Source organism: Aythya ferina (genome assembly GCF_964211825.1).
Source record: "Aythya ferina genome assembly, chromosome: 1".
NCBI lineage: Eukaryota > Metazoa > Chordata > Aves > Anseriformes > Anatidae > Aythya > Aythya ferina.
This window is the reverse complement of record NC_140296.1, coordinates 197261728-197288269: the sequence shown is the minus strand read 5'-3', so window position 1 is coordinate 197288269 and position 26542 is coordinate 197261728. Positions and strand designations below refer to the sequence as shown.

Below are 26542 nucleotides of genomic sequence, written 5' to 3'. Positions count from 1 at the left end.
ATGCACAGAGGTGCATCATACAGCATCATAACTGACATTCGTACTGTCATAGAATTTTCCTCCTTGGCTGATTCCCTGATGCAGATTCCTTGATTTCCATGTTGAATTATTTTAATTTTCTCCTGGGATTCCTTTTAGCACAGACCAATTTGCTCTTTCTAAGACTGACTCCGGTTCTGGAGGCAGCATGCTCATCTCTCAATAGAGTGGAGCACGTGTTTGTTTCCTTGTGTTTTATAACAACTATCAGCACTAACACAGCTAGTCCTGCACCACAAAATGCTCCATTTTCTTTTCCATTCCACATGACAACTTCATGCTGTCCATACACCATCAAAATCAGGCTACAGTAAGAAACTCTAATTATCTCAGGCTCTCCCTGCCTATCATCAGAAAATTAACTTTTGTGTTCCTGGACCACTAGGCAACATGATGGTGATCAGAAGACAGGTATAATGAAAAAGCAGTGTGAATGTGTTTGGTTTTCTATAGAGGGTGCTTGTTTGCAGCAGTCAACTGCAAGATGCTGCTGTGCACCAATATTTGGAAACCTGAGATTGCTCTCTAGGAAATACCTAGATTGCCTTCAGAAATGTGGATGTAACATGAATATTCATAATCAGAAAGTGTAGAAATAAACCTTGCATGCTGATCAATAATGTGCAATACATTGTTTTCCTGTTTCCTGTGAATAAACAGTACAATTTTCCTGTAGGATTTGAAGACTGTCCCTGTAAGAACATATATTCTTTACATTCTTACACTTTAAAATACAGCCATCTCTCTAAGTGCACACAAAAGGAAAAATAGGAGGAGCAATCCTGCTAAAAGAAACCATGGCTATCTTTGCACCTCATGTACATGCATGGTGGATAAGGCATGCTAATCCTGTAGACTGTAGCCACAAGTGTAGGAAAGTAAAGCTGGTTTTGGTTTATAGTTGGCTTCTTGTGCATTTTTTTTGCTTATTTTCTTTGTCATGATTATTTTTTTCTAGCATCTCAGTTCTTCAATTGCATAACAAGATGATCTGGGTTTTAAAGAACTTATATAAAGAAAATCATAACTCAAAATTAACATTGCCACACTCAAGAAGTGTTTCAGAAGGAGTTTTCTGTGACTCTAAATCCTTTGGCATAAAGTTCAGGGCTCTGGCAAGCTCCAGAAGTGCATTTTCTGCCTATTTTAGAAACAGTAATTGTATTATATACTTCTTTTGGAAAACTGAAAATTCTGGACAGTGTTTGTATATATCTTTATTATCTCTACTATTTTATTTCTAATTCAACTACGTTAATATTCCAAATCACTAGACTGGAACAGAAGGATCTTGTATTAACTTATGCACCACCATGGGACAAAATATCTATTTACATATTTTCTTAATTCTGTTTTCTGGCCATCTGGCATCCATTCAGCAAATAACTCTAGCAGATGCTCATCATGTAGCAGCATTTAAACATCTTTTATTTAAATTTCCAGGTTTAACCTACTCACCCTTGATACATCTACGCTGATAGACATAGCCAATCTCAGAAGGCAATTCAACTTATTTTAAGATAAATGTGTAAATCAGCTCAGACATTTAAATTTAGACAATCAAACCAGACAAAATTCATGCCAGTGAAATTTATCTGGTCACTTAAATGTATTGCTGAATGAGCCTTGATAACATGAACCAATGGAAGACAGCTATTTACTGCTGTCTTAGGTAATTTGGGTGGGCAACAGGCATATGATCAAAGGGTTATGGCAGCACTATCCATAGTAATCAATCCTTGGAAGCTGAAATTTAATTTATGATTTTTACAAAATTTCAAATAGCAATGGTCAGCAGTACACAGTGTTACATCCTTTGATTTACAGAAGTAGTCATTTAAGACTAATAACAGAACTAGTTAACCTTTGACAGCATGGAGTGTGATAGTTCTGCAGGAGTAACAGATTGTTTTTCCATCCCAATGGCAAATTCAAACCTCTAAACTTCTCAAAATACCATGTAGTAATTTGGTTAATTAACCATTTTAATTGCTAAAAAAAAAATAAAAATAAAATAAAAACTACTGAAATGTTTAATCATAGCTATGTATTTGAAGACTTTTTTAGCTACTGTTAATGTGTTCCTAAAGTGAACACAATACTGTTGTCTTCTTGCTTTATCAGTAAGTTTGTGTTTGATAAGTATGTGAAATATAAAATATAACACAAAATCAGTTTGTATATAGACTGTCCCTGTCAATATTTGTTCCATCATATGTTTGTGTAAAGCAATTACACTTTTTGTTTATTTGTTTGTTTTTACCTCCAGCCATTGACTGTTGGCTATATTAGAAAGTATTTTTTTTTAATATGTTATTATATGGTTCTTAGCCTCTGTGATAATCCTAGTTTGCACCTGTTTCATCTGTAATCCTTTTTTTTTTTTTTCAAGCAAATAGTAATATTGAAATTTTAAATGTTTTTCCACTGTTTTAGAAAGCTATATTAGTGCTTTCATAGAAAGATTTTAAATGCTTTTTAAATTGTAGCATTTGCTTATCATCATGCAATCATCAGCAAAATATCCATAATAAATTCTATTCATACATCAGTTATTAGTAATGTTTTCTAAAATTATAGAAAAATGCAAAAGCTTACACCTGAGCACTACATTCTGAGCTATTCTTACCAGTGCAATCCTCAAGGTCATCACATTACATGACATCCCAAGCAACATCATTTCTGCTTTATCCGTCAAAGTGCATTCATGTCCATCTTGGCCAGCTGTGAACTCTCTCAACAGATCATAAACTGCCCTATATTAACATTTTCCCTCATTATTTTGTTTCTTATATATATATATTCTTTATATATATATATAATAAACAATATATGTATATTACATATCTATATAATATATATCTTTGTAAAGAATCAAATCCACAGAGCAATGTAGATTTGAGTTACTCTTATGGACCTGTCAAAGGACAGATGTTGTGAAAGAACATGTAAAAGAGGAAAAATGTCAAGGAGTGGAAGGAAGATGAATTTCTCCTGACTATTCAAAATTCTGCTAGGATTTACAGTGGTGGATTATTTTAGTGCAATGTATCATAAAGCTGGTGGCAAGGCTTTTTCCTTGCATTCTGTGAAAGAAATTAAAATTAGTATGGAAGTACAAGAGAGCTATCATGCTTCATGTGCTCACAGCTGGAGATCACTTTTTTCCCCATGAGGCCTAAGTAGTGCAGCAGGATTTTTTGTCATAAAGAGTATCTGGGGATACAGAATAATCTATGGAAAATTTCCATATACTGAGACATGGCACTGGAATTTTCAGTCACATTCTTAGCATTTCTCCTTTTTTCTAGCTTTCAGAGTCACAGATAGCATCCTACCCACCTTATCTCATTTTAGGTTGAAAGCACATTTAAGTGAAAAAATAAAAATAATAATAAAAAAAAAAGTTGCTAAGGTAATCAAGAAAGATATCCTATCAAATACTGTGACTAAATCTTAAAGGACAGAGAGGGAATAAGGTAAAATAAATAACCCTAGAAAATTTCTTAGGGAAGGCTGTGGTTAACTAAAGATTGCCTGAAACTAACAGGAGGTTATGCTGGAGTCTTTTCAAAGTCAGTCATTGGAGTCAATGCAGGAACCGATATTGATTGAAGAGGCATACTTATGCAGTATCTTTCAGTCAGATATATCACAGTGTTATTTAGTAGTTTATCCACAATGCAGAGGATTTTATATTTATTTATTTATTTATTTTCCTCTATCCATTTCCAGTCAGTCAAAATCCACAGTTTAGCCAGATTAGACCCATTAGGCACTCAGCATTTTCCACAGCAAGGGCATTAAAACTTGATGACACACCTGATGGAACCAATTAATGAAAAACAGACATTTTTAGCCTTCCCTCCTTTGATCCCAACGATCTTTGTTGCTACCATCAAAAGCTGCAGACTCCATTCTCTTTGCACAAGCACATATCAGAAAGGAAAATCCTACCATTTCATGTTCAAACATATAGGAAGTTTTTTTTTGAATTTTAAATATAATGAAAGAATCACTTGCCTACTGAAAGGTCCTCTTCCACCTTATAGACTATGGGTGAAACATTGATCCAGCTGAAACCCAATTGCAAATTTGTTATTGACTGTAACTAAGTCAGATTCCAGCTTCAATTTGTGAGGAAGGTTGAGGGGCCAGGTTGTAGCTGTGATTATTTGTAATTAATTTTTCAACATGATCCCCAAAAATATTTTATAGAGGAAAAATAGAATGTAAAATTGTTCATGGATATCTGTGAAATAGCACCTGGATTCTTTAGTGAGAGATTAGTTAAATTTGGTTATGCACTTAAGATACATGCAAGTAATCTCTAAATGTTGCCTGGTAGCTTTCTACTCTTTAAGAGAGAAGGTTCTTCAAATGTATCATAATTATTTAATTTCTTCAGAATTGCTTTGCTCCTTGCAACATCTTGGCACCAGCATCCAGAATTTCCTGGTAATGAGTTAAATCTTCAGCATGCTGTCACCAGAAACTAGATCCCAAAGACTTCCAGAAGCTTGACTGTTTTTCCACTAATGTCTAAAGGGAAGAGGAAGGTGAAAAAATATTTAACAGTAGCAGAAATATAGATATAGGAGCACAGATGCTATGATGGCATGATGCTATTATAGATGGCATTGTGATATCTATAGTCCAAGACGGACTTGGGCTCTGCTTGTACCACTGCAGTTGGAGTACGTAGCCCTAGTGTGCTCTGTCTGGCCTAGATATAGTCTTGCAGGGGAAAGGCAAAACAGCTCTGCCTAAATTTCATTCTGTGCCTATCTCTATCTCTGGACTGATTTTGAGAAATATCCATACACTGTAGAAAAAATGGGCTTGCATTTCTGCCCCCATAAGAAAAAAAAAAAAAATCAGTTAGTTAAAGGTCACAGTGAGTACTTTCCTTTAAATTATGTAAATAATATTGCTCCATACCAGGAAGGAGGTGAAATGCTAACTTCACCAATGTCTTAATTCATTGACTTACAGAATATTTTTCAACACTCATATATATAAGCAATATTTTCAAGCAAATATTGCTTGTTTGTTTTAAAAATGGGATAACTTCCGAATCTTGTAGTAAAGTCTTCTGAAAAGGTGATTTGTAGTGATCATTACATAACTTGTTATGACTTTCAGTGCAATTTGTATTCTTTTGAACAAAGCTCCTCCAAAGCAAATACATTCTGAAGCACGTAATATGTTTATGCAAGTGTACTGCATGTATCTACAATTTGTTTATCCTAGCAAAATATTATCTTAATACTCCTAAATATATAATCTGTCCTAAAACAAACAAACAAACCAAAACAAAACAAAAATGAATAATAAAAAAAAAAATCAAAACCCAAACCAACAACGAAACAGAAATTTTGACTTCTTTCCACATTATTTAAGGTACATTCATTTTCCATTTACTTTAATGAGTCTTTTTTCTTTTTTTTTTTCTTCTTTTTTTTTCTTTTTTTTTCTTTTTTTTTTTTTTTTCTGATCTTCCAGGTAAAACACAGGTTATGGGTGAAATCAAGATTGCATTAAAAAAGGAAATGAAGACAGATGGAGAACAGCTGATAGTAGAAATCCTTCAGTGCAGAAATATCACATACAAATTTAAATCTCCAGATCATCTACCAGGTATTACAAAGAAACCAACTTCACAATACTATTAAAACATCAAGTAGGATGTACCTGAAGTTTTCTAACAACACCATTAAATTGGGAAAGAAAATTGCTTCCTAATCAGTATGATATATTCCATAGGATATCTTTTGAAGTGTTCTTTGCTCCTATGAATAACTTTAATGAAAGTAAAATCATTTCATAGAAGCAAATTAACTCTCAGAAGTTAATCTTTTTATGTACTTCTGATTCTTAAAAATTAATCCTTTTTTAACTTGAATAAAAATGGTAACTCCTCAGGTTATAAAAGAACAATGATATTTTGTGAAAATTTGTATTTTGTTGAAAAAGCTTGCTAAAATTAAAAACATGTTAGTAATAATATTTTCATACACACATGAAGACAGCAAGTTATTTTTTCTTTTTATGACAATGTTGTAAACACGAAGTAATTTCCTTGGATTTTAGTAGGGTAGATCCATTTTTAAACAATGTAAATGAGACCAGAACATGGCTCTTTAGAGCACCTTGTTCGGTTTCTTCTCAATATTCCCCCTGCACTGAAATCATTAACAAAAAAGTTTATTTAGAAGGTTTTGTATTTAACTTGTTGAATTGCTGTTGAATTCCACAGACCTGTATGTGAAGCTGTATGTTGTCAACATCTCTACACAAAAGAGAGTAATTAAGAAGAAAACCAGAGTATGCAGGCATGACCGAGAGCCTTCATTCAATGAAACATTTAGATTTAGTTTGAGTCCTGCTGGGCATTCTCTTCAGGTAATTCTGCATCTTATTAAAACCTAATTTTGTATGTTGTCCATGCTGTGTTATGGGCATTTGAGATCAATTTCCTATCCCAGTTGTCTGCTGAAAAGATAAAAATTACATAGGAAATAACACTATTATGTAATAATGAGAATATTAAGAGGGGGGAAACTTAATATGATTATTTAATCCATCACCTCCCACACTAAGGAAGAATATTTATAGACCAAATCTGAAAGTTTAAGGTTTGACCTGTTCTTAAAATCCCCTAGAGAAGGAAATTATATATGTCTTCCAAAATATATTTTTCTATATATTTGGAAAGTTAAGTGTATTATCTAATTTAAATATGCCCAATTTTTGTTCAGGCTTACTTATCCTTAAGTATCCTCACAGAGCACACAGGAAAATGGATAACCATTCTTTTTATTATTTAAAAAAAAAAAAAAAAAAAAAAAGTCTACATACAGAAATATTTCTCCATTCTCTTTTCTAGACTAAATAATCCAGATTTCTTAGATATGTCTGTTTCTTAAATATTTTTTTTTCATTCTTTCATCATCATCTTTAAAGGTTGTGGTGCCTCGAATCAGACACAATAATACAACAATAAATTCAGACATTGTAGAATCACAGATTATGCCAAGCAAATATTCCCTGTGTATGTTTGTAAAGGGGATTTTGCTCTGTGTATTTGTATTTTTTGTCTGTGGCACATCAATATTTTATTTTATTTTATTTTATTTTATTTTATTTTATTTTATTTTATTTATTTACTTAGGTGGGAATTCAGGAATAGTGCTGATTGTGTTAAGGCAGATTTGATCACTTGGTTATATATGGTTATTTGGAGGGGTAGGATTCACTTTATCTACTTTCATGAACTTTCACATCAGTAGATAGCTAAACCAATTACTCAGGCTTCATCTAGTCAGTGGAGACAATTCTAGATGATAGACAAATCTTAAAAACAAATGGAGGGAATGGTTGGGTGTACCAGCATCTGCCAGGTATACCTTTACATGTGGATGACTGACTTAAACAAGACAAATAGGTTTTGATTACTAACCTTAGATTGGATATCTATATGCCTACATTATGCTTATTGGTTGCATTGTTAAAATTAAAACTAAAATGGAAGTTGCTTAGCAAAAGACACCAACACAAATAGATGCTGTTTTCCCTGTGTTAAGGCATTCTAACATGCTTATTGATTAAATAGGTTAAGTATATTTATTAAAGATGTTAGATGTTAAACGTGAAAATCCAGAGTGATCAATAAAGTCTTGTCAAAATTTAAGAGCTAACATTCCTGTAAAAACTATGCTTCCAGTGGTAGTTCAAAGGGTTGAACACAATAAAGAAGAACTGAGTCCTAAGGGAAAATGAGTTATCAAATTGTTAAGGAGTAAGGGATACTAGGAAAGTAGTCATAGTCAGCCTGAGATTTAGCAACATTTCCTCAGAAGTATTTTAATATGCACTGATGCTGCATACTTTACCTAAAAAAAAAAAAAAAAAAAGGCTTTCTGTTTTTAATTGTCTTTTATATAACTGTCATAGAAATTCACTTTCTCTGTCCCTGAGTACAGAACTGGAGGGTCTCAAGAAAAACTAGCAAACAGCAAGTTTAAAACAAGAAGTTACTTCTTCATGCAGCTCAGAGTCTGAGCTGTAAAATCTATCACAATAAGTTACTCTGAATGCTAAATGTTTTCATGAAACAAAGTACCTGGAGAAAATGATAGGACAAATTCATGGGAAAAATTTGTTGTAGACTATTAACACAAACATGCTACTTGTGAGTCAGGAAGTCAATGATCCATAGAACATAGCAGGTATCTTGGGAACGTTCCACTACACGATTGTTCTACTGTGCATACGTAATGTACTGCCTTATACATTTTTTGGAAGCAAAACACTTGCCTAAAGAGATCTTTGGTCTGACTCAGTACATCTGTTTTATATATTTATCATGCTTATCAGTCAATCTGTTCCTACTGGAAAGCATGAAACTGGCTGATTTGAATGCTGAATTTGAGAGTGATGAATATGTAGGGTCAAAGAGATGGACATTGTCAAAAGAGATTTGGACAAGAAGGAAAGGAAACCAAAACAGAATGTAGAGAACAAAAATGGAGCTAGGAGATAGGGGAAGAAAATAAGACAAGGGAGAGGGAATAAGAGGAAACTGAACATGGTAATCATATAAAGAAAGAAAAAAAAAAAAAAAGAAAAAAGAAAAAAAAAAAAGCTAGACTTGGCTGGTCAAGAGTATTGGAAATAAGAAAACAAAAACACATTTGAGCATTAGAAATTGAGACTAGCTCAATCAGGATAACAAGGCTGGAATTTACAGCCTAGAGCAGGAAAGAAACAATGCTGAGAGAAGAAACAATCTAAAGAAGACAGATTTTAGGGATCCAGCTGGGAGGAATGGAGAAAAGAATCAAGAACAGAAGTGACAGAAAATTTCTGTTAGAAACTTTTTCTGTCCCAAAAGTGTTGATGTGACAGAATCAAAACATTTTGACAAGTTTCAGACAGGCATTTGCCTCAGCCCCTGGCAGCTCACTTTCTTGATTTCCCTGTTCCTTGGCAACCTACCTGAGACCCTTCTGGAAAGCACTGGGCTCTTGGATGCTTTGCCTTATTCCTAGCTGGCTTCTGCCTGACTAGCTGGCTGCAATTAAAATTACAGAATGTTCTATGTAAAGGTAACCAACAAAAACAGAAGAATGTTTTTCACAGATGTTTTGCCAGCTTCTGGTCCATCCACACTTCCAGGAGACACTGAACCAAGTGACATAGAAAGCCGCTAGTAAAAGACACAGCTACCTGGTTTCCCCAGAGGCAGGCTTTCTGATGAATGCAGCGGGGTTCTCTAATAGTTCTGTGCCTGTTGCTCCCTTATTTGGTCCTCCCTCATCAAAACTGTTGACTGAGACACATGGATGTGTCCAAGCTAAGTATCTTATGTGCCAATTGATATTAAAACTGGCCAGTGAACTGGGAAACTCATCCAGGAAAATGACTGTAAATTTCTTTCTCCCTCTTTCTTTTTTCTTTTTTTAATTTTAATTTTAATTTTATTTATTTTTTCTTTCTTTCTGTTGAAAAGTTTGCAATTTTTTACTTAGTTTCCCAAATCACAATGGAAAATATTCAGAAATGTTAATATTCTTGATTACTGGAAACTCTAGCTCTACTGTTCTGTTAAATGTCTGTGTAGTGTATGGTCTTGAAAATCTCTGTGGAGTACAAACTTCTTCAGTTCTGCCATTCTTCTGCTGTTAGCCTAGATATATGAAACCAAGCAACAAAATGCCCCATTTTCTCTCCTGCTGGTTCACACAGAGGGTGATAGCCTCCTACTATTATCTGTTACCTCAGTTGCTCATTGCCTGAGCCCTGCTCAGTGACTGTGAATATTACTAACCTGCTGCTAATCCTATCATGGATATCCATTTTTAATAAGTTCTTTTTCTTTTTGGAAAACAGTTGATAAAATATAAAAGTATTGAGATTGTTAATTTGGTTAATCAAAAATTAATAAATACTAGAATTTATCTGATTGATAACTCACCCCTCTGAAGCGTATCTGTTATTAAATGTATTCTTTCCCGAAACACCTAAAAGAAACATATAAATCCAAAGAATTAATCAGGTCATAGAATCACTTAAGTTGGAAAAGACCTCTAAGATCATCTAGTCCAACTGCTAACCTAGCACTGCCAACTTTACCACTACACCCCATCCCTAAGCACCACATCTGCACATCTTTTGAAGACTTCCAGGGATGGTGACTCAACCATGTCCTTGGGCAGCCTGTTCCAATACTTCACAACCCTTTCAGTAAAGAAACTTTTCCTAATATCCAAACTAAACCTCCCCTGGAGCAACTTGAGGCCATTTCCTCTTGTCTTATTGCTAGTTGCTTGGGAGAAGAGACTGACACATATCACCAGAGCTTACTTTCAGAGGGTGATAAGGTCTCTCCTGAACCTCCTTTTCTCTAGGCGAAATAACTCCAGTTTCTTCAGCCATTCCTCATAAGACTTGTTCTCCAGACTTTTCACTGGCTTTGTTGCCCTTCTTTGGACATGATCTAGCACCTCAATGTCCTTCTTGTAGTGAGGAGCCCCAAACTGAACACAATATTCAAGATACAGCTTCACCAGAGCTGAGTAAAAAGGGACAATCATTTACCTAGTCCTGCTGTCCACACTATTTCTCATACAAGCCAGGATGCCATTGGCTTTCTTGGTGACCTAGGTACACTGCTGGTTCATATTCAACTATCAGCCAATACCCCCAGGTCTCTTTCTGACAGGCAGCTTTCCAGCCACTCTTCTCCCAGCCTGTAGTGTTGCACTGGGCTTGTTGTGCCCCAGGTGCGGGACCTGGTATTTGGCCTAGCTGAACCCCATACAGTTGGCCTCAGACCATCAATCCAGCCTATCCAGATCCCTCTACAGGGCTTTCCTACTCTCAAGCAGATCAATACTGCCGCCCAACTTGATGCTGTCTGCAAACTTACTAAAGGTGCAGTTGACCTCTACATTCAGATAATTAATAAAGATATTAAAGAGAACTGGCCCCGGTACTAAGCTTTGGGGTATGCCACTTGTGACCAGCTGCCAACTCTATCTATTTCCATTCACTACAACGCTTTTGACTCAGCCATCCAGCCAGTTTTTATCCAGTGAAATGAATGCCCATCCAAGCTATGAGCAGCCAGTTTCTTCAGGAGAATACTGTGGGAAATAGTGCCAAACACTTTACTAAAGTCTATGTAGGCAACATCCACAGACTTTCCCTCATCCACTAAGTGGGTCACCTTGCATAGAAAGAGATCAGGTTAGTCAAACAGGACCTGCCTTTCATAAACCCATGCTGACTAGACCTGATCACCTGTTTTTCACAGAATCTCAGAATCATTTAGGTTGGAAGAGACCTCCAGGATCACCTAGTCCAATACCTGACCTAACACTAACCAGTCCTCCACTAAGCCATATCACTAAGCTTTGCATCTGAAAGTCTTTTAAAGACCTCCAGGGATGGTGACTCAACTACTTCCCTGGGCAGCCCATTCCAATGCCTAACAACCCTTTCCGTAAACAAGTTCTTCCTAATATCCAACCTAAATCTCCCCTGGCACAACTTTAGCCCATTCCCCCTCATCCTATCCCCGGGCACATGGGAGAATATACCAACCCTCACTTCATTACAGACTCCTTTAAGGTACCTGTAGAGAGCAATAAGGTTGCCCCTGCACCTCCTCTTCTCCAGGCTAAACAACCCCAGCTCCCTCAGCCACTCCTCGTAAGAGTTGTTCTTCAAACCCCTCACCAGCTTCATTGCCCTTCTCTGGACATACTTGATCACCTTGATGTCCTTCCCAAACTAGACTGGGACAAAGGGACAATACTCGAGGTGCAGCCTCACCAGAGCTGAGTACAGGGGGACAATCACTTCCCTAGTCCTGCTGGCCACACTGTAGAACACAGAATCACAGAATCTCACAGTCATAGAAAGCTTGGATTGGAAGGGACCTTAAAAATCATTTAGTTCCACACACCCCACCTCTGCCATGGGCAGGGATGCCACCCACTAGATCAGGTTGCCCAGGGTCTCATCCAACCTAGTCTTGAACATCTCCAGGCAAGAGGCACCAGCAGCTTCGCTGGGCATCCCTGCCCATAGCAGGGATGAGATTCCAGAGCAACTCTAGGTTTTAGTTAGGATGTCTTACTCACATCAGAAGCCATAACTCTGGACTTTCTCACACACTAGTCTGCTTTGAGTTATAGTTTATATATAGCACACCCTCTAACATCCATGAATTTAAAGGGGGTGGTACAATGGCTGCAAAAAGCTTTAACCTGTAACTAAATAATTGACCTCATGTTTGTCTTTGGCAACCAGCAGATGAACAACTGGTTCACTAAAGTTAAAGACTATCTCCTAGTTGCTACATCCCATGACAATAAAAAAGAAGGGGAAAGTTCAATCTTCATTGGGTTTCCTTTCTGTTGGGAAGATGACCATACAAGAAAGGTTGTGTTCAGTGTTTGTATCATCATCTGTGGTACCAAAACAGAGCCTAATCAGAATCTTTCGTGTTTGTCAACAAATACACCATGTTACTATGCACACTAATAACTATATATTTTTTATTATGATTATTTTCCCAGATTCTGCTTGTCTCCAATGGAGGGAAGTTTATGAAAAAGACACTGATTGGGGAAGCTTATATCTGGCTTGACAAAGTGGATCTAAGGAAAAGAATAGTAAACTGGCACAAATTGTTGGTCAGCTCTACGCAAGCACACTGAGCAGAGCTGTCTGCTTGAGGCACAAAACCTTCAGTGTCTGCTATAAACAGCATCACTCCAAGACTACAGTTTGATATCATTGTATTTAGCTAGTCTTTCAGAATACAAAGTAGAAAAGAGCAGTCTCTGGGCTACATAGCACACTTAAATGAGGGCTAGTACACTTGTTTTGCTGTAAGAAACAGCAAAGAAAAAAAAAAAAAAAAACGCCACCAACAAAACAAACCACCAACAAAATGAGCCCAGAAGTTAAAGTGAGGCTGTTTGAAATGAAGACTGCTATGAGGGCTCTCTGTTGTTGGACTCTTTGTGAAGAGAGTAACTGTGAAGGAAATAATGAAGACTGAAAGGCAGGTATTAATGCAAAGTTCATCTGCAGCTGGAGGTAGTGTGATGGAAAGAGCAGTCTGGTTTCCTGTGCAACCAGAAGGAGATCATTTTATGCAAAAGCACCTGGAGTGACTGATTTTCCAAATCTCACTTATCAGAAGTGCAAACTTGTTTGTCTGCATTTTAAGATCTCTGATAATTTCCTGTAGTGAGATTATGCCACTTGACACAAACTGCTAGGTGTTTGTAAGAGTGGTAATGTTATTTTATGTTACTTCTTTCCTTCTTTCTTTTTCCTTTAAGTACTATGTTGTGGAGAATTATAGCCAATTGTTTCATATGTTTCTGTGTATTAATTGATATAAACCACTGTCCTAGAATGTAATGGAAACAAAACAAAACAAAACAAAAACTATATGAATGGTCTATAATTTGGGATGTGGTTTTAGAGAGAAATGTCAAGATGTAAAATGGCATACATCAGGAAGAAAAAATCTTGTTTTGATGTCAGTGTCACTGTACTTCACCTTACCTTTTGAATCAGCAGCTTTAACAAAGTTTGGAATTGAGGAGATTTAAGCACTGGGGACTAGCACAACTATTCCAAGTCGTTCTTCTATTTTTCAGCAATCAGTCTTATTCCAAACCTGTACATAGATAATGAACTCTATCCTGTAGGCACTTTGGAGCAGTAGACCCACTGTGCTCTGTATCAACAATGCCTCAAATCTAAGGAAAGGGATACAAGGACAGTTACTGCCTGGAGGCTCTTGCATTAAGGAGAGTTGAGAATATCCTCTTACTATCTCAGGTGAATGTCTGAGTATTGAGTTATGAAAGAAGTAAATAGGAAGGTAACTTGCAACACTTAAGACTATCAACACTTCCACAGTCAAAGTCCTGTTTTCAGGGGTTTGCAACTGAGCAGTTAGCTCTCTTTGGACAAAAACTATTGCATGGGATGGTTTAGTCTATGTGTTACATTTTCCTTCTTACCATTTCTGAAGAAGAAAGGAGAGCTTTTTTCTTCCATTCCTGAAAGTGTAGCATTTAAAAAACAAACAAAAACAAACAAACAAGCAAACAAACAAACAAAAATAGATTCAATATAGTGTTATCTCCCTTGTTACCCTCGTTACTCAGAAGTCAGTTAATATTTCACAGTTCATTAGAAAGTGATTTCCCTTGAAATATTACCTCATGACCTTTGCATATTTAAAAAGAAAATTACCTAAATTCTGCACTTCAGACTTTAGTTTTTCTTGACCAATAAGGACATTTCACAAATCATTTAATGTATGTCTTCATATGTTTTCTGAACACTATTATATGTAGCACACTTCCACAGTTTGTACAAGACGAATTGAAAATATTATTTTGGAAAATAATATATGCTTAAACAAGGGAAAAATAAGGCTCAACTCATTCAGAAGTGTGGCCACGAAAAGCCACACTAATCTGGAGACACTTCTTCACATACAGTTTTTGATTTATATTTACCAGCTTAACAGCATCAAAAAGGAAGATGAGAAGAAACAGAAAATTTTAAGGATACACACACCAAGAAAACTGCGATTAACTTGTTCATAACCTTCTGGTAGCCTGCTTGACTTGCAAGCAGAACAGTCATATCTAAACTTTATGTGATAACTTAAAAACACAACATCACTGACAGTGGAAGTGGGATGTGTACTTTAATGTTGAATTTTATGCTTTCACCAATATATGTATACCCTACCTCTCATATATTTTAAAACAGTCATCTGGAGTTATTGTAAACATCCTACATGTTTTGATGTTGTGTATGTTTTTATAAGATGATAAATACTTAAAAAAAAAATAATCCCCAATCAAACCAAAAAATCATACGTGGATATATTTGATGTGTTGCTCTTTTGGTGGGTTATTTTGCATTACTGATGGCTATAGTGTAGGATTATTTTTTGTTTGTTTGTTTGCTTTGTTTTGCTTTAAAAAAGAAACAGTCCAGTTTCAATTACTGTGTGAAGTACAAGCCATGAGGTGTGCAATTTTGTGCAAACTGCTGGTAATTTTGTTCTTGCTAAGATTTATTATAAAGACAGCAAGTCATGCTGGTAGTTGCTATGGAGATTTCCAGCAGGAATGAGCACTATCTCGCTGCCTTACTGGGAAGCCTGTAATCATCACTCTCAATTGAGAAAGCAGACAGGCATGCTTTGCTCTCACACACATACAAATGTGGCAAATATTTTTATAAAGTAGTTGTGTTGGTTGGTATAGCTGTGGCTGTATGGAACAACTACCTTTGCCTGCTAAGCAGCTGTCAGCAACTGGTTTAATTCAAGCATTATTAATTCTATGAATAATACACAATATGTTGCTGGATTTTGAAATGGTAGTTTTGGATTCCCATCATGAAAAGCAAAGGAATGAGGCACTGCCTCAGCCAGATGCAGCAAGGATAGGGCTCTTTTGATGTCACATAGGACAGGCTAGTGACAGACCTGGGCCTACACACTCTCTCTTTTCTGAGGCAGCATCATTCAGTGGTCAGAGGATGCTTTCAAAGTGTGCCAAGTTCCTTTTTTTGACCAAATTTCTAGGTTGTACTGGAATCACACTATGCAACACAGATTCATGTTTGAATGCTTTTTTTTCCTTTTTTCTTGTTTTATGAATGAAGTCAGGAAAAACTCTCTTGTGACAACGTTTTTAAAAAATATCAAACAAGGACTATTAGTATTTTTTTACTTTTTTGTATATATCTTAGTATATTTTTTTTCACTTTTTTTCTCATTATTTTTTATTTTTGTTATCTGGCCAAAAATGCTTAGATGTGGCAAGAGCTTTTATCATTTCTGAGTGATTGATTATTAATGAGTTCACACATTTCTACAGTCGTTTCAAAGATGCATATTGCAGGGAGGCAATAGCAGAGGTATTTAAACTTTTTTATTCATAAATCTGCTGAGTCGACAGAGATTGAAGCTGCTTCTTTGTTCAAGCCCTTGTATAGTGGAAACAAATGAAAAATGAGCAGAAGCACAGTGTGTGTGTTTACAAATGACAGGGATTTCTAATGTTATCATTATTATTATCCATAACATAAGCAGCAAACAAACACTTTTTTTTTTTTTTTCCAGGTTAAAACTAGACATGAGAGTTTCTATGATGAATGTTGAGCTAGTTCTTTATCATTACACTCTAAAGGGATAGTATCCAGGGGCAATGAGTGCTGCTTCTTTATTATTATCCACATTTTTACATTGCATGGATCTAGTGTGGAAGAAACACAAACCCAATCCAAACCAGCTAAAGTCAATAACAATAGTTCTGTTGAATTAAACTGGCTTTAAATCAAGACCTATGAAATATTTGAGTTATTTTTCTGGATGCTGGGTGTTTGCATGGTTAGGCTGTGGGAAATGGTAGCTGGTAACCAGCTGATATTGATTCTTACTTTGAGGATGATGATGAAGAAAAAGAAGACATCTATTATATTGTATGCTAGTGTGTGCCCAATAGAGATTATTTAATTAGGATTTAGTTTCATGGAGATATCATAAAGATGTTAATAGTATTTTTTTAAATTATTATTTGAATCATAACTGACACTATTTTTAAGTACTTTATTTTCATTGTTACAATGCTGAATGTCCCAAATTCCATTATTTGAGTATATATCTAGATATGTACATACCTATGTGAATAACAGAGAAAATTTGCATTTGTGTGAGTGTAACTTATAAAGGTAATGAAACGGAGAGGAAATTTAGTGTAAGTATCCACATACATTATATTTAAATCCTATTCCTCCATGCCTTGTGATTTTTTAATACACCTGGCATGTAGGATCTGTTGCTCTTCAAGAATACATGCTGCCTTTAGAAGGAAAACAGATGGAATAGGCAAATCCGGATACTCTCTCTTTAACTCATAAAAAGCATTTTGATGTTTTCTACATGTTTTGGTTTATTATTTTAAAAATGTTAATAAGAAGATATGCTGATGAGCTCAAAAGTTATATTATATATAGATATCCATAACTCAAAATAGAAGATTTGAAAGAAAGTTTTCTTAATTTGTTACCCTGTAAATAAGTACACATTTTTGTAAAACAATCTGAGTTTAAATTATTAGCTCCTTCTGACATCCAAGCATGTGAATGTGTCCTTATTTGATTGTATCTTATAGATGTTCAGTGATGTGCTCAGGTGCTCAACAATGGCTGACTAATGTGTGTGCTGTCATGCTACAGACAATGTGTACAGCATACCCAGTGTTTAAAAAAATCCAAAAACACACAAAAAATCACAAAAACACACACAAAAAAAAAGATTATTCCTTGAAGAAATGTAATGTTTCCACAGTGAATGTTGCATGCATAGATAGCAGTTTGTTAATATTCATTTTGTTTTGATTCTTCTTTATTTTTTATTTTGCTTCCACATTCATCAGACAAAAACAAAAACAACAACAACAACAACAACAACAACAACAAAAACAGGCTTGTTCTAAAGGTTGTAAAAACTGAAACAAAAGCAGTATGAGAATTGTACAAAAATGCTTGTAAATCTGTCTCAGTTTTCACTTTATGTATAAATCCATGTCATGTTTTTGTGATTGACAAGATGTATCTTGAGAAATTATGCAAATTGTGCTGTATAAAGGCTGTTACTTCAGTCTGACAAATAAATATTTAAAATATCTGCTTTGGTTTATTTTCTCTAATCAGCATAAAAATCTGTTTTGCTGATTCAAATTTCCCATTTGTTGACTACAATATTGTTATCATAATGCTGCACAAACTACCTGTATTCATCTGCTGTTCCTATTTTAGCACCAGCTCACCTCCCAGGGTAACTGCACCTCCACTAGTGTCCCACATTTCATTTTTAAACAAGGAATGGTTAATTCTTCCAATCCTTTCTGCAAACATGTCAGAACCAGAATGGCATATCAGAACCACATGCAGCTTTTTGATATCTTCACCCAGATTCACCTGTGGCTTCCTGTACAGAGAACAAATAAATGTACTGATATCAGCACAGTTACAGGAATATACAGAGTTTTGCCTCCTCACTAAGAAGAAAAGGTGAATTGAACATGTGGCCTAACTCTGCACATTTTAAGTACCCAGGTAGTAAGTATTAAAGGTAGTATTGGCTACCTCTTTCTGAGGAAACATTCATGGCTATGACCAATGCTTAACCCTACACTGTGGAAATGCTTAGAAAAACTTCACAAGACAGAAAGATAGTTGAAATTAGCTGCCATGGAAGCTGTAGGTTTAGTCGAATGTAGCTCCAGGAAACTGTAGATTACAGAAAGAAAATTCAAATATCCTTTCATACACACATAGAGAATGATTAAATAATATGCTTCTTTCTAAATAATTAATAATGTTTAAAAAAGAATGTATGTTAGTTCAGTTAAAGCACTCAGCAAAGTGCAGAGAATTCATGAAATAATATTTTCTTACTGTTCTATTGCAGGGTTCAAGCTAGCAGTTATACATGGTATAGGATGGAAAATGGGGAATCAGGCAATTCATGGAATATTTTTTAAAATATAGGTTGAAATCAAAGCTCGTGTTGAGAGAAGTCACTGAAAAATATGGAGATTCATATTGGTCCTTAAAACAGTTCCTCCTTTCTCAAATACTGAAATCAAATATCACATTGATACTGAGTTCATAGCATGATAAATAACAGTCTCATGCTACAAACTGTAATAACTGAGAGGCCGGGCTGCCCCCTTGCAGCATTGCCCAGCATTGCAACTACATTTCACAGACTGATTTCGCATTGCTAGAACTGCTTGAAGAGATACTTGCAGCTTTTAATTTTTTATTTTTTAAATCAAAGTAAGTCTTACTTGTCTCCAACTTTTATAGTGCAGTCACGTATCAGAGACATCTGCATCTCTACTCAGTCCACTTTTATTTTCATTGTTCCTTCCCTTTAGGGCTTTGTTCTTAAGCTCTCTCTTTTAACAGATTTTACGGATTTGTTCACTCAGCACAATTTTGATTCGCATATATTAGTAGCTCAAGCATGTCTAAGCATAAGAACTTGTTGACTTGTACTTACAAATTATTAAAACAGTCCTCAGAAACAAAGACTTCCAGGCACATTGTCCTGGCCAAGAATCCCGGCATACTTTGGGAGGTCTCTGCAAGACTTTTCTTTCCAGGGACCTAAGAACTTGAGGCCTAACAGTTCTTACTGCTCCCCAGCAATGCCAACTTGTGAAACGGTGTCCAACTCACCAGAACTCTGCAAATTCTTTAATTTTCTGCTTCCTTCGGGAGGCCAAACTCTCAGTGTCTCTAACAAGAACATGACAGCAAATATATTTTCATGGCCATCTGTAGATGTGAATTAGGAAATTCCTTCCTTCATTCCCTTTCCTGGGAGATTTTCCTGACAGCCTTATGCAGAAAGAGCACCATGAATTTCTTGTAACCCTGCTTTACAAGGACTCAAAGTTCCACAAAATTTAAGTCTATTCTACCAGCCATTTAAGATATTTATGAATTCGCATCATAAAATAACTGCAATAATGTAATAAAAAGTATTATCAGAGATTTCTCCAGATCTGTAACACCAAAATTTACCACTTTTAAGCAGAAAAATAAATCTAAACAACTAAATATATAGGGGTGGTTGGCTGATTTATCTATATCAGTAGCTAAAACAGTATGACAGTTTGCAGACTAGGACTAAGACACCGGAGGTCCAACAGAAGAAGGCCAATTTCTAGTTTGGAAAGGTTTACATTTGGACAGGCTGCTTGGACATTTTCCTGTGGTTATCATTTTAGAGTGGTTACTTCTCTGTCTCTTCTGAAGGATCTAGTATTGCTTGGTCCTACAGCAATCCACTTACTGTGTCAAGATTTTTAAGTGATATGTCAGATAAACTTTTTGTACACATGAAAAATACAAAATGAAATCTTTTTCAGCGTAGACTGTCAAATCTCAGAAAGTCCATGGTATCAGAATTTCAGTGTCCACAAATGTGTCCATAAAAAACAAAGGCACTGCCAGCAAAGTCGGGGCTCCAGAAAATACATGTATACTGGTCAGTAGGGCTTTTACTGCTCAGAAAGGTCTTGACAGTCTGGAGAAATGGACAGTGTGAATAGCATGCCCTTATAAAGAAAGTTAACAGGATAATAGGATGTATAGGAAGTTAATAGGATGTATTATCATGAATGCAAACTCCAGGTCCCAAAGGTGTTATTCAGCACCTGTGATAATTGACTGTATTACATGTAGATTTAGGCTTTCCAGCAGAAGATATTGGTGTCCCTGAGTAAGACCTATGGACTCTTCTTGAAAGTACACAGCAATAGGAGAAGAGTGGCCTAAAAACAAGTTGCCATGAGAAATTCTATTCAGGTGTTTGGAAAAAAAAATAATAATCACAGTGAGGGTAATCAAATGCTAGAAGAGGTTGTGAACAGAGGTAGTCCCTCTTTGGACATATTCAAAACAGGTAAACAAGTCCCTTAATACATGTGGACTTGCTTTGAGCAAGGGACAGGGAATTTGACTAGATGACCTGTCACTGTCCCTTTCAAACCAAACTACTCTCTATGGCTCCAGAGTTAACGTAATAGAAAGAAATTACATCTTTCTATTATCACTTAATTTTTCAATTATTTTAAGAGAAGGACAGTGTCTCTGGCTTCACAGATGTCAGACTCAACAATATACACTATATTTTAGTTAGATTAATCACCAGGGTTTATTTGTTTTTGTGAAATGAAGTGGTTTTGTACAAAGACAGTAAACAGTGTCCCGTTTTTAGCAGCAGGGCAATTCTCTTGAGTGAAACTCAGTGTTGACCAATATAAATCTTTCATATCATACCGATCTACCTATCATATTCAGTCAGATATTATCATATCCCAGGGTGCATCAAGCACAGCATTACTAGCTGGTTGAGAGAAGTGCTTGTCCCACTCTATTCTGCAATTGTGCAGCCTCACCTCAAGTATTGTGTGCGGTCTGGGGCACCACAGTATAGGAAAGACATAAAACACGTCTAGAGAGCATCCTAAAGAAATCTGCAAAGATGCTAAAGGGTCCAGGGGGTGATATTTATGAGCAGTAGATGCAGTCACTTGGATTGTTCAGCCTAGAGAAGAGGAGACTAAGGGGAGGCCTCATGGTGGCCTACAGCTTCCTCATAAGGGCAGCGGAGGGGCATGAGCTGAGCTATGCTCTCTGGGGACAGCAACAGGACCCAAGAGAATGGCATAAAGCTGGGACAGGGGAGGGTCCGGCTGAGTGTTAGGAAAAGGTTCTACACCAAGAGGGTGGTCAGACACTGGAACAGTCTCCCTAGGAAAGTAGACATAGCACTGAGTCTGCCAGAATTCAAGAATTGTTTGGACAACACTCTCAGACATATTTTTGGGTGGTCCTTTGTGGAGCCAGGAGTTGGACTTAATGATCCTTGTGGATCTCTTCCAACCCAGGATATTCTATGATTCTATGATTCTATAAAGCCTATTTACTAAACTGCCTTTGCCAGCTGCAATACAAAAATGTACTCCAGTTTTAAAGTTAACTACTCTACCATTGGTCTTTCATTTTTCTGGTCAATTGGGAAAAGAACAGAAAGTAATGAGGTGAGACACAATCAGGAGAAAGATGTTTTACCTGACTCATGAAGACCAAAACTATATATGCTTTCCCACTGGCTGCAATGGTGGCCCAAATGTTCCATCTGTACTTGTAAATAAAGCAGTGACAGGAGTCACCCTTCTCCTTGTAAGCTAACCGTGATGAATTGAAAAACAAGTAACTCACAAAATCAGCTGTTGAGAGCAGTCTTTGACATCAGGTGTGTGTGTGCCACTTGATAGGTCAGACCTATGTAAGGGAATGTGATAGTAAAAAAATGATATGGACAGTTGCCAGCCCATAATCCAGCCTCTATCCTGTGGGGTTTATCTGATTTTAAAGACATAGCCAAATTCTATAGGTGGCATGGATCCACAAACAAGCAAAAGAAGGGAAAACAGCAAACTCAAAGGACCTGAATACTAATGGGCTGGGTGGTAGAATCACTAGCCTGCATAGTTCTGGGAAATGTACCTCTTGGATATCTGGCTGCTCAGTGTCTCAGCTTCAAAAGGATTATTTACACAAAAATATTTTAACAAGAGGGACATCAGAAAAAAAAAAAAAAGCAACAACAACAACAAACAGAACGTCTATTCATATTCAGTAGGAAAGAAGAGACCTTCAGAAATTAGGTTTCATTTCACAAAGAATTTAGTTGCTGAAATATTTGTGCCTCAAAACTAATTTACTTTGTTTTGTGCCAGAATAGGGTCAGGCTTCAGTGCAGGACTTTAGCAGGGAAAAGATGCACAGATCCTTGTTGCTGCATGGCACTACATTTCTACTCTTTTTACACCTCTTTCTAGCACAAGAAGCTCTATAACAAACAAACAAACAAACAAACAAAAAGACAGAGGAACAAGACGATCACCTATAAGTGGGATGCAAAAGTCAAGTAGACAAAGAAGGTCTGAAATACTGTGTTGAAAGTGGAAAAGGACTAGTCCAGGACCTAAAATGCCCATTGTCCTCTTTCTATGAGAGGAGGTACAACACTTCAGCAGTGACAGTAACACAGCTACTGGCATGATGTTCAGTACTCCTGACTTTTTTAAAATGTGGTCTGTCCACTGGATCATGATTCTACCTGCTTTTATTCACAGGAAGTCCTTCATTAATTTTTCTAATTAACTGCTGGAAATACTATAATTCATTCTTAAGTTAATTTCTGAGTTTATTACATCAAAATTTTCTTGAGAATAAAAAAAAAAAAAAAAAAGTGGTGGTTTGATTTAATAATTTGGGTCACCAATTCATCATATGAACATGAAAAATTCTATTAAATTCAGGATTTAAGGGATTCACAGAGGATTTGGAACAAACACTCACTGCTAATCCTGTAAGTAGGAGCAACATCTACCACATCTCCCACTCAGTATCAGAAAATGACAGAGTACTGCTAATGCACAAAGATGTAAAGTTCTTCTCCAAATAACTCTCCAGAGTTAAACACTGATTTTTTATGAAGTATAGCTAAAACAAATGCTATAAATATAAAGCAGGAAAGAATAAAATACCATCCATGAGATGTTTTAATACTCTCTTCAAGCAACAAATACTGTGGAGACAAAGGTGGTAGAGAACTGTTTCCATATCTAATCCAAAATCAATTTTCTGAGACTTAAATTTTCATACTGCCATTCCAAATTATAGAGGAAACCAAATTTGATAGTTTTAGACTTTATTATGCTCCTAAAACATGTCATTTGAAAACAAGTCCTAGTACGCTTAGAAATGGCTGCACAGTTTTGAATATATAAGAGAAGTGCTGATTTTTAGCCAGTTGCATTTGAAGACTTACCAAGAAAATCCAAGTGGTTATAAAAGTATGCAAACTTTTTTTTTTTCCATGCTTTCTACAGAAACTAGGGAAGTGCTATTCCTTCTCTTCTGCAGATGGAGAAATTGAGGCATAGGAAAGCCGTAAGTCTCTTTTCAAGGCTCTTCACTGTTTCGTGACTTTCTCATATTTCTTCTGCAAATTATGGGCCTTACTCAGTCCTCTCCTCAAAGGGGAAATGAAATAATAGAAAACCTAATTTCAACACTATATTTTGAAAGTCAAATTAATAAAAACTGGAATATTTGCTTGTTTCTAATGAGAGGAGGACAGAAAGGAAATTCCAACGAAGCACTCACATTGATAGAAAGTGCCTGGAGCTTGCATGCTGTCTTTGAAGCAGAGTCAGGCTGAAAACATCTGGGTAACTGCTCAAACCCCTTTTCAAGTCTCCACTCTAATTGACAATGGTAATAACAGGTTCATTTTGGTCAATGGCTTTGAGAATTCAGACGAGCTTTTACAACCTGGAGGCATTTCATTCCTGCTTCATCCTGGGCATTCAGAAGTTGGAATGAAAAGAAAACTTAGCTAAAGCTAAGTTTTATTCTGAGAGTATTATATTCTGTTCTTAATCTCGTCCAGCATGACTTAAGGGCATGGTAGAATCTTTTTTTTTTTTTTTTTTTTTTTTTTTTTTTTAATATATTATAGCTAGAGTGACACAGGCATGCAAAGTTTTGAAAAGCTTTCTTACCAGAATTCACTTGATGTCATCTTAGTTCAGGGAGTATTGGTGGGTTTTGCACTGTTGCTCCACAAAGAGTTTTTTTCCCTCAATTTCTGGATATGTCAGACACAGGCTGGAACTCCTCACCTGGTTCATACCTGGTCTCCCACATGCATATGATGATGGTCCCTCACCTCTTTAGCTTACATAACTTTATATTTTGGCACACGAGAACAACGCAGACACAGAGGCCTAAATAGAAGGCATTTAAATTCAGGTAAGATAAATTCCACTTTGGAAGTTGTAACTATTATCACAGAACTGCAAGCCAAAGGAACATTGCAATCTTAGGAGCAGCAGTTCTTCATGGTAAGCAGACAAGAGCAAGGAGATTTAATATGAATAAATCCTGTGCACAGTATGAAATCCTTTGTTCATGACAGATTGACTAATTGATATTATATGATATGCATCATGCTTATTCAGGAAAAGAATCCAGAGCTCCAGACTTTTTTATTTAACATTTACTCACAAAGAATGGATCCATCTAAGCTGTTCAGGACATTAAGGTAATATCAAGCTACCTGAAATGAGTCTCTATTTTGTTGTTTTACTCAAAGTACAAGCTCTTTTTGATAAGTACTGTATATGTTTTCAATTATTTTTAACACATTTCAAGTCACATAGTATAGTAAAGAGGAAAAAAAAAAAGCACACTATGCATTCTAAAAGCTCAGAAACACAAAAATAATTTGTCATTAAAAAAAAAAAAAAAAGTTGACTTGATCTTCATCAATGATATAGACGATGGCATTGAGAGCACCCTCAGCAAGTTTGCAGATGACACCAAGCTGAATAGTGCAGTTGATACCAAAGGAGGAGACGCTATTCAAATAGAGATTATCCTGGATGTTATTGAAAGACATTTAAAGAACAAAACAATTATCAAGCATAGTCAACAAGAATTTATTAAGGGTAAGTCCTGCCTTAGTAATTTGAGCTCCTTCTAGGATAGGTTCACCTGCTTGGTGGATGAAGCATGGTGATGGTTGTAATCTTTCTGGATTTCATGAAGGCCTTTGTTACTATCTCTCACAGCAACCTGGACAAATTGTCCAACTGTGAGATGAACATGCTCACACTACCCACAGTGATGAACTGACTGAATGGCAGAGCTCAAAGGGCCACAGTGAATGGTCTACATCTGGCTGGCAGCCAGTCACAGCATAAGCAGCCAAGCAAAAGAGGACATTATCCTGCTATATTTAGCTCTGGTGCTGCATCACCTTGAACATTATAGTCAGTTCTGGGCACCCTAATATAAAAATGATATTCAGGTATTTGAATGCATCCAGGGGAAGGCAACAAAGCTAATAAAAGGGTTGGAAGGCATGTTCTATGAGGAGAGGCCGAAGGCACTTAGGTTGTCTAGTTTGAAGAAGAGAAGGCTGAGAGGTGACCTCATATCACTCCACTTCCTGAAGAGGGGAAATACAGAATGAGGTGATGGTCTCTTCTGGTAACCAATGATAGGACACAGGGGAATGGCACAAAGCTGTGCCAGCACAGGTTCAGACTGGACATTAGAAAAAAAATCTTTACTGTTAAGGTCAAAAACAAGAACAGGCTTCCCAGAGAGGTGGTTGCTATGCCATGCCTGTCAGTGTTCAAGAGACATTTGGATAATGCCATTAATAGTATGCTTTAACTTTTATCCCTGAAGAAGTCTAGCAGTTGGTCTAGATGATCTCTGCAGGTCCCTTCCAACTGAAGTGTTGCATTGCATTGCATTGCATTCCATTCCATTCTGTTCCATTCTGTTTCTTTCTGTTCCATTCTCATTAACCTTAGTCTCTACAACTTGTTATAATCTACACAAAGAGTGAACGTTTGAGGGCTCAGTAAAACAATATGCCCATATAGAAACTCCATATTCAATATTACCATAAGCTCTCCAAGGCAAGGTTTAATTGCATAATATAATCAGTTAAATTATGATGTAGTTCTTAGCCAAAAAAATAAAAAATATGATCATAGTGTTAATGAAGGAGCAATGTGGCAATATTCTGAAGTTTGATGTCTGTGAAAAAAAAAAAAAAAGTGTTTCCTTGTAGTACAGAGTTATCTTAACTTTTCATAGGCAAGTCTTTTAGCATGTCCAAAATAGAAGAAATAAGTCATTGTAAAACTTGTTCTCTCTCTATATATACGTATTTAAAGTAATTAATGTCTGGAAAAAGACCATTAAGAGGTTAAAGGGTTTAACTGATACCTTCAGTTCTATATTTTAGTTGCTATATCAAGTGAAA

At 36.1% G+C, this 26542-nt stretch overlaps 1 protein-coding gene across 6 annotated transcripts in view; it reads left to right on the top strand.

Annotated features, from left to right (window-relative positions):
* The window catches only part of PCLO (piccolo presynaptic cytomatrix protein), a 371480-nt gene extending 354004 nt beyond the window's left edge, over window positions 1-17476 (top strand). For all 6 annotated transcript variants that reach the window (XM_084534908.1, XM_084534909.1, XM_084534911.1 and 3 more), the window contains 3 exons: window positions 5545-5679; window positions 6299-6444; window positions 12630-17476. In XM_084534908.1, coding sequence (XP_084391034.1) covers window positions 5545-5679; window positions 6299-6444; window positions 12630-12770 — 422 coding nt within the window. In that variant the 3' untranslated portion in view covers window positions 12771-17476. The remainder of the gene's footprint in view (window positions 1-5544; window positions 5680-6298; window positions 6445-12629) is intronic.
* The last annotated feature ends 9066 nt before the right edge of the window (window positions 17477-26542 follow it).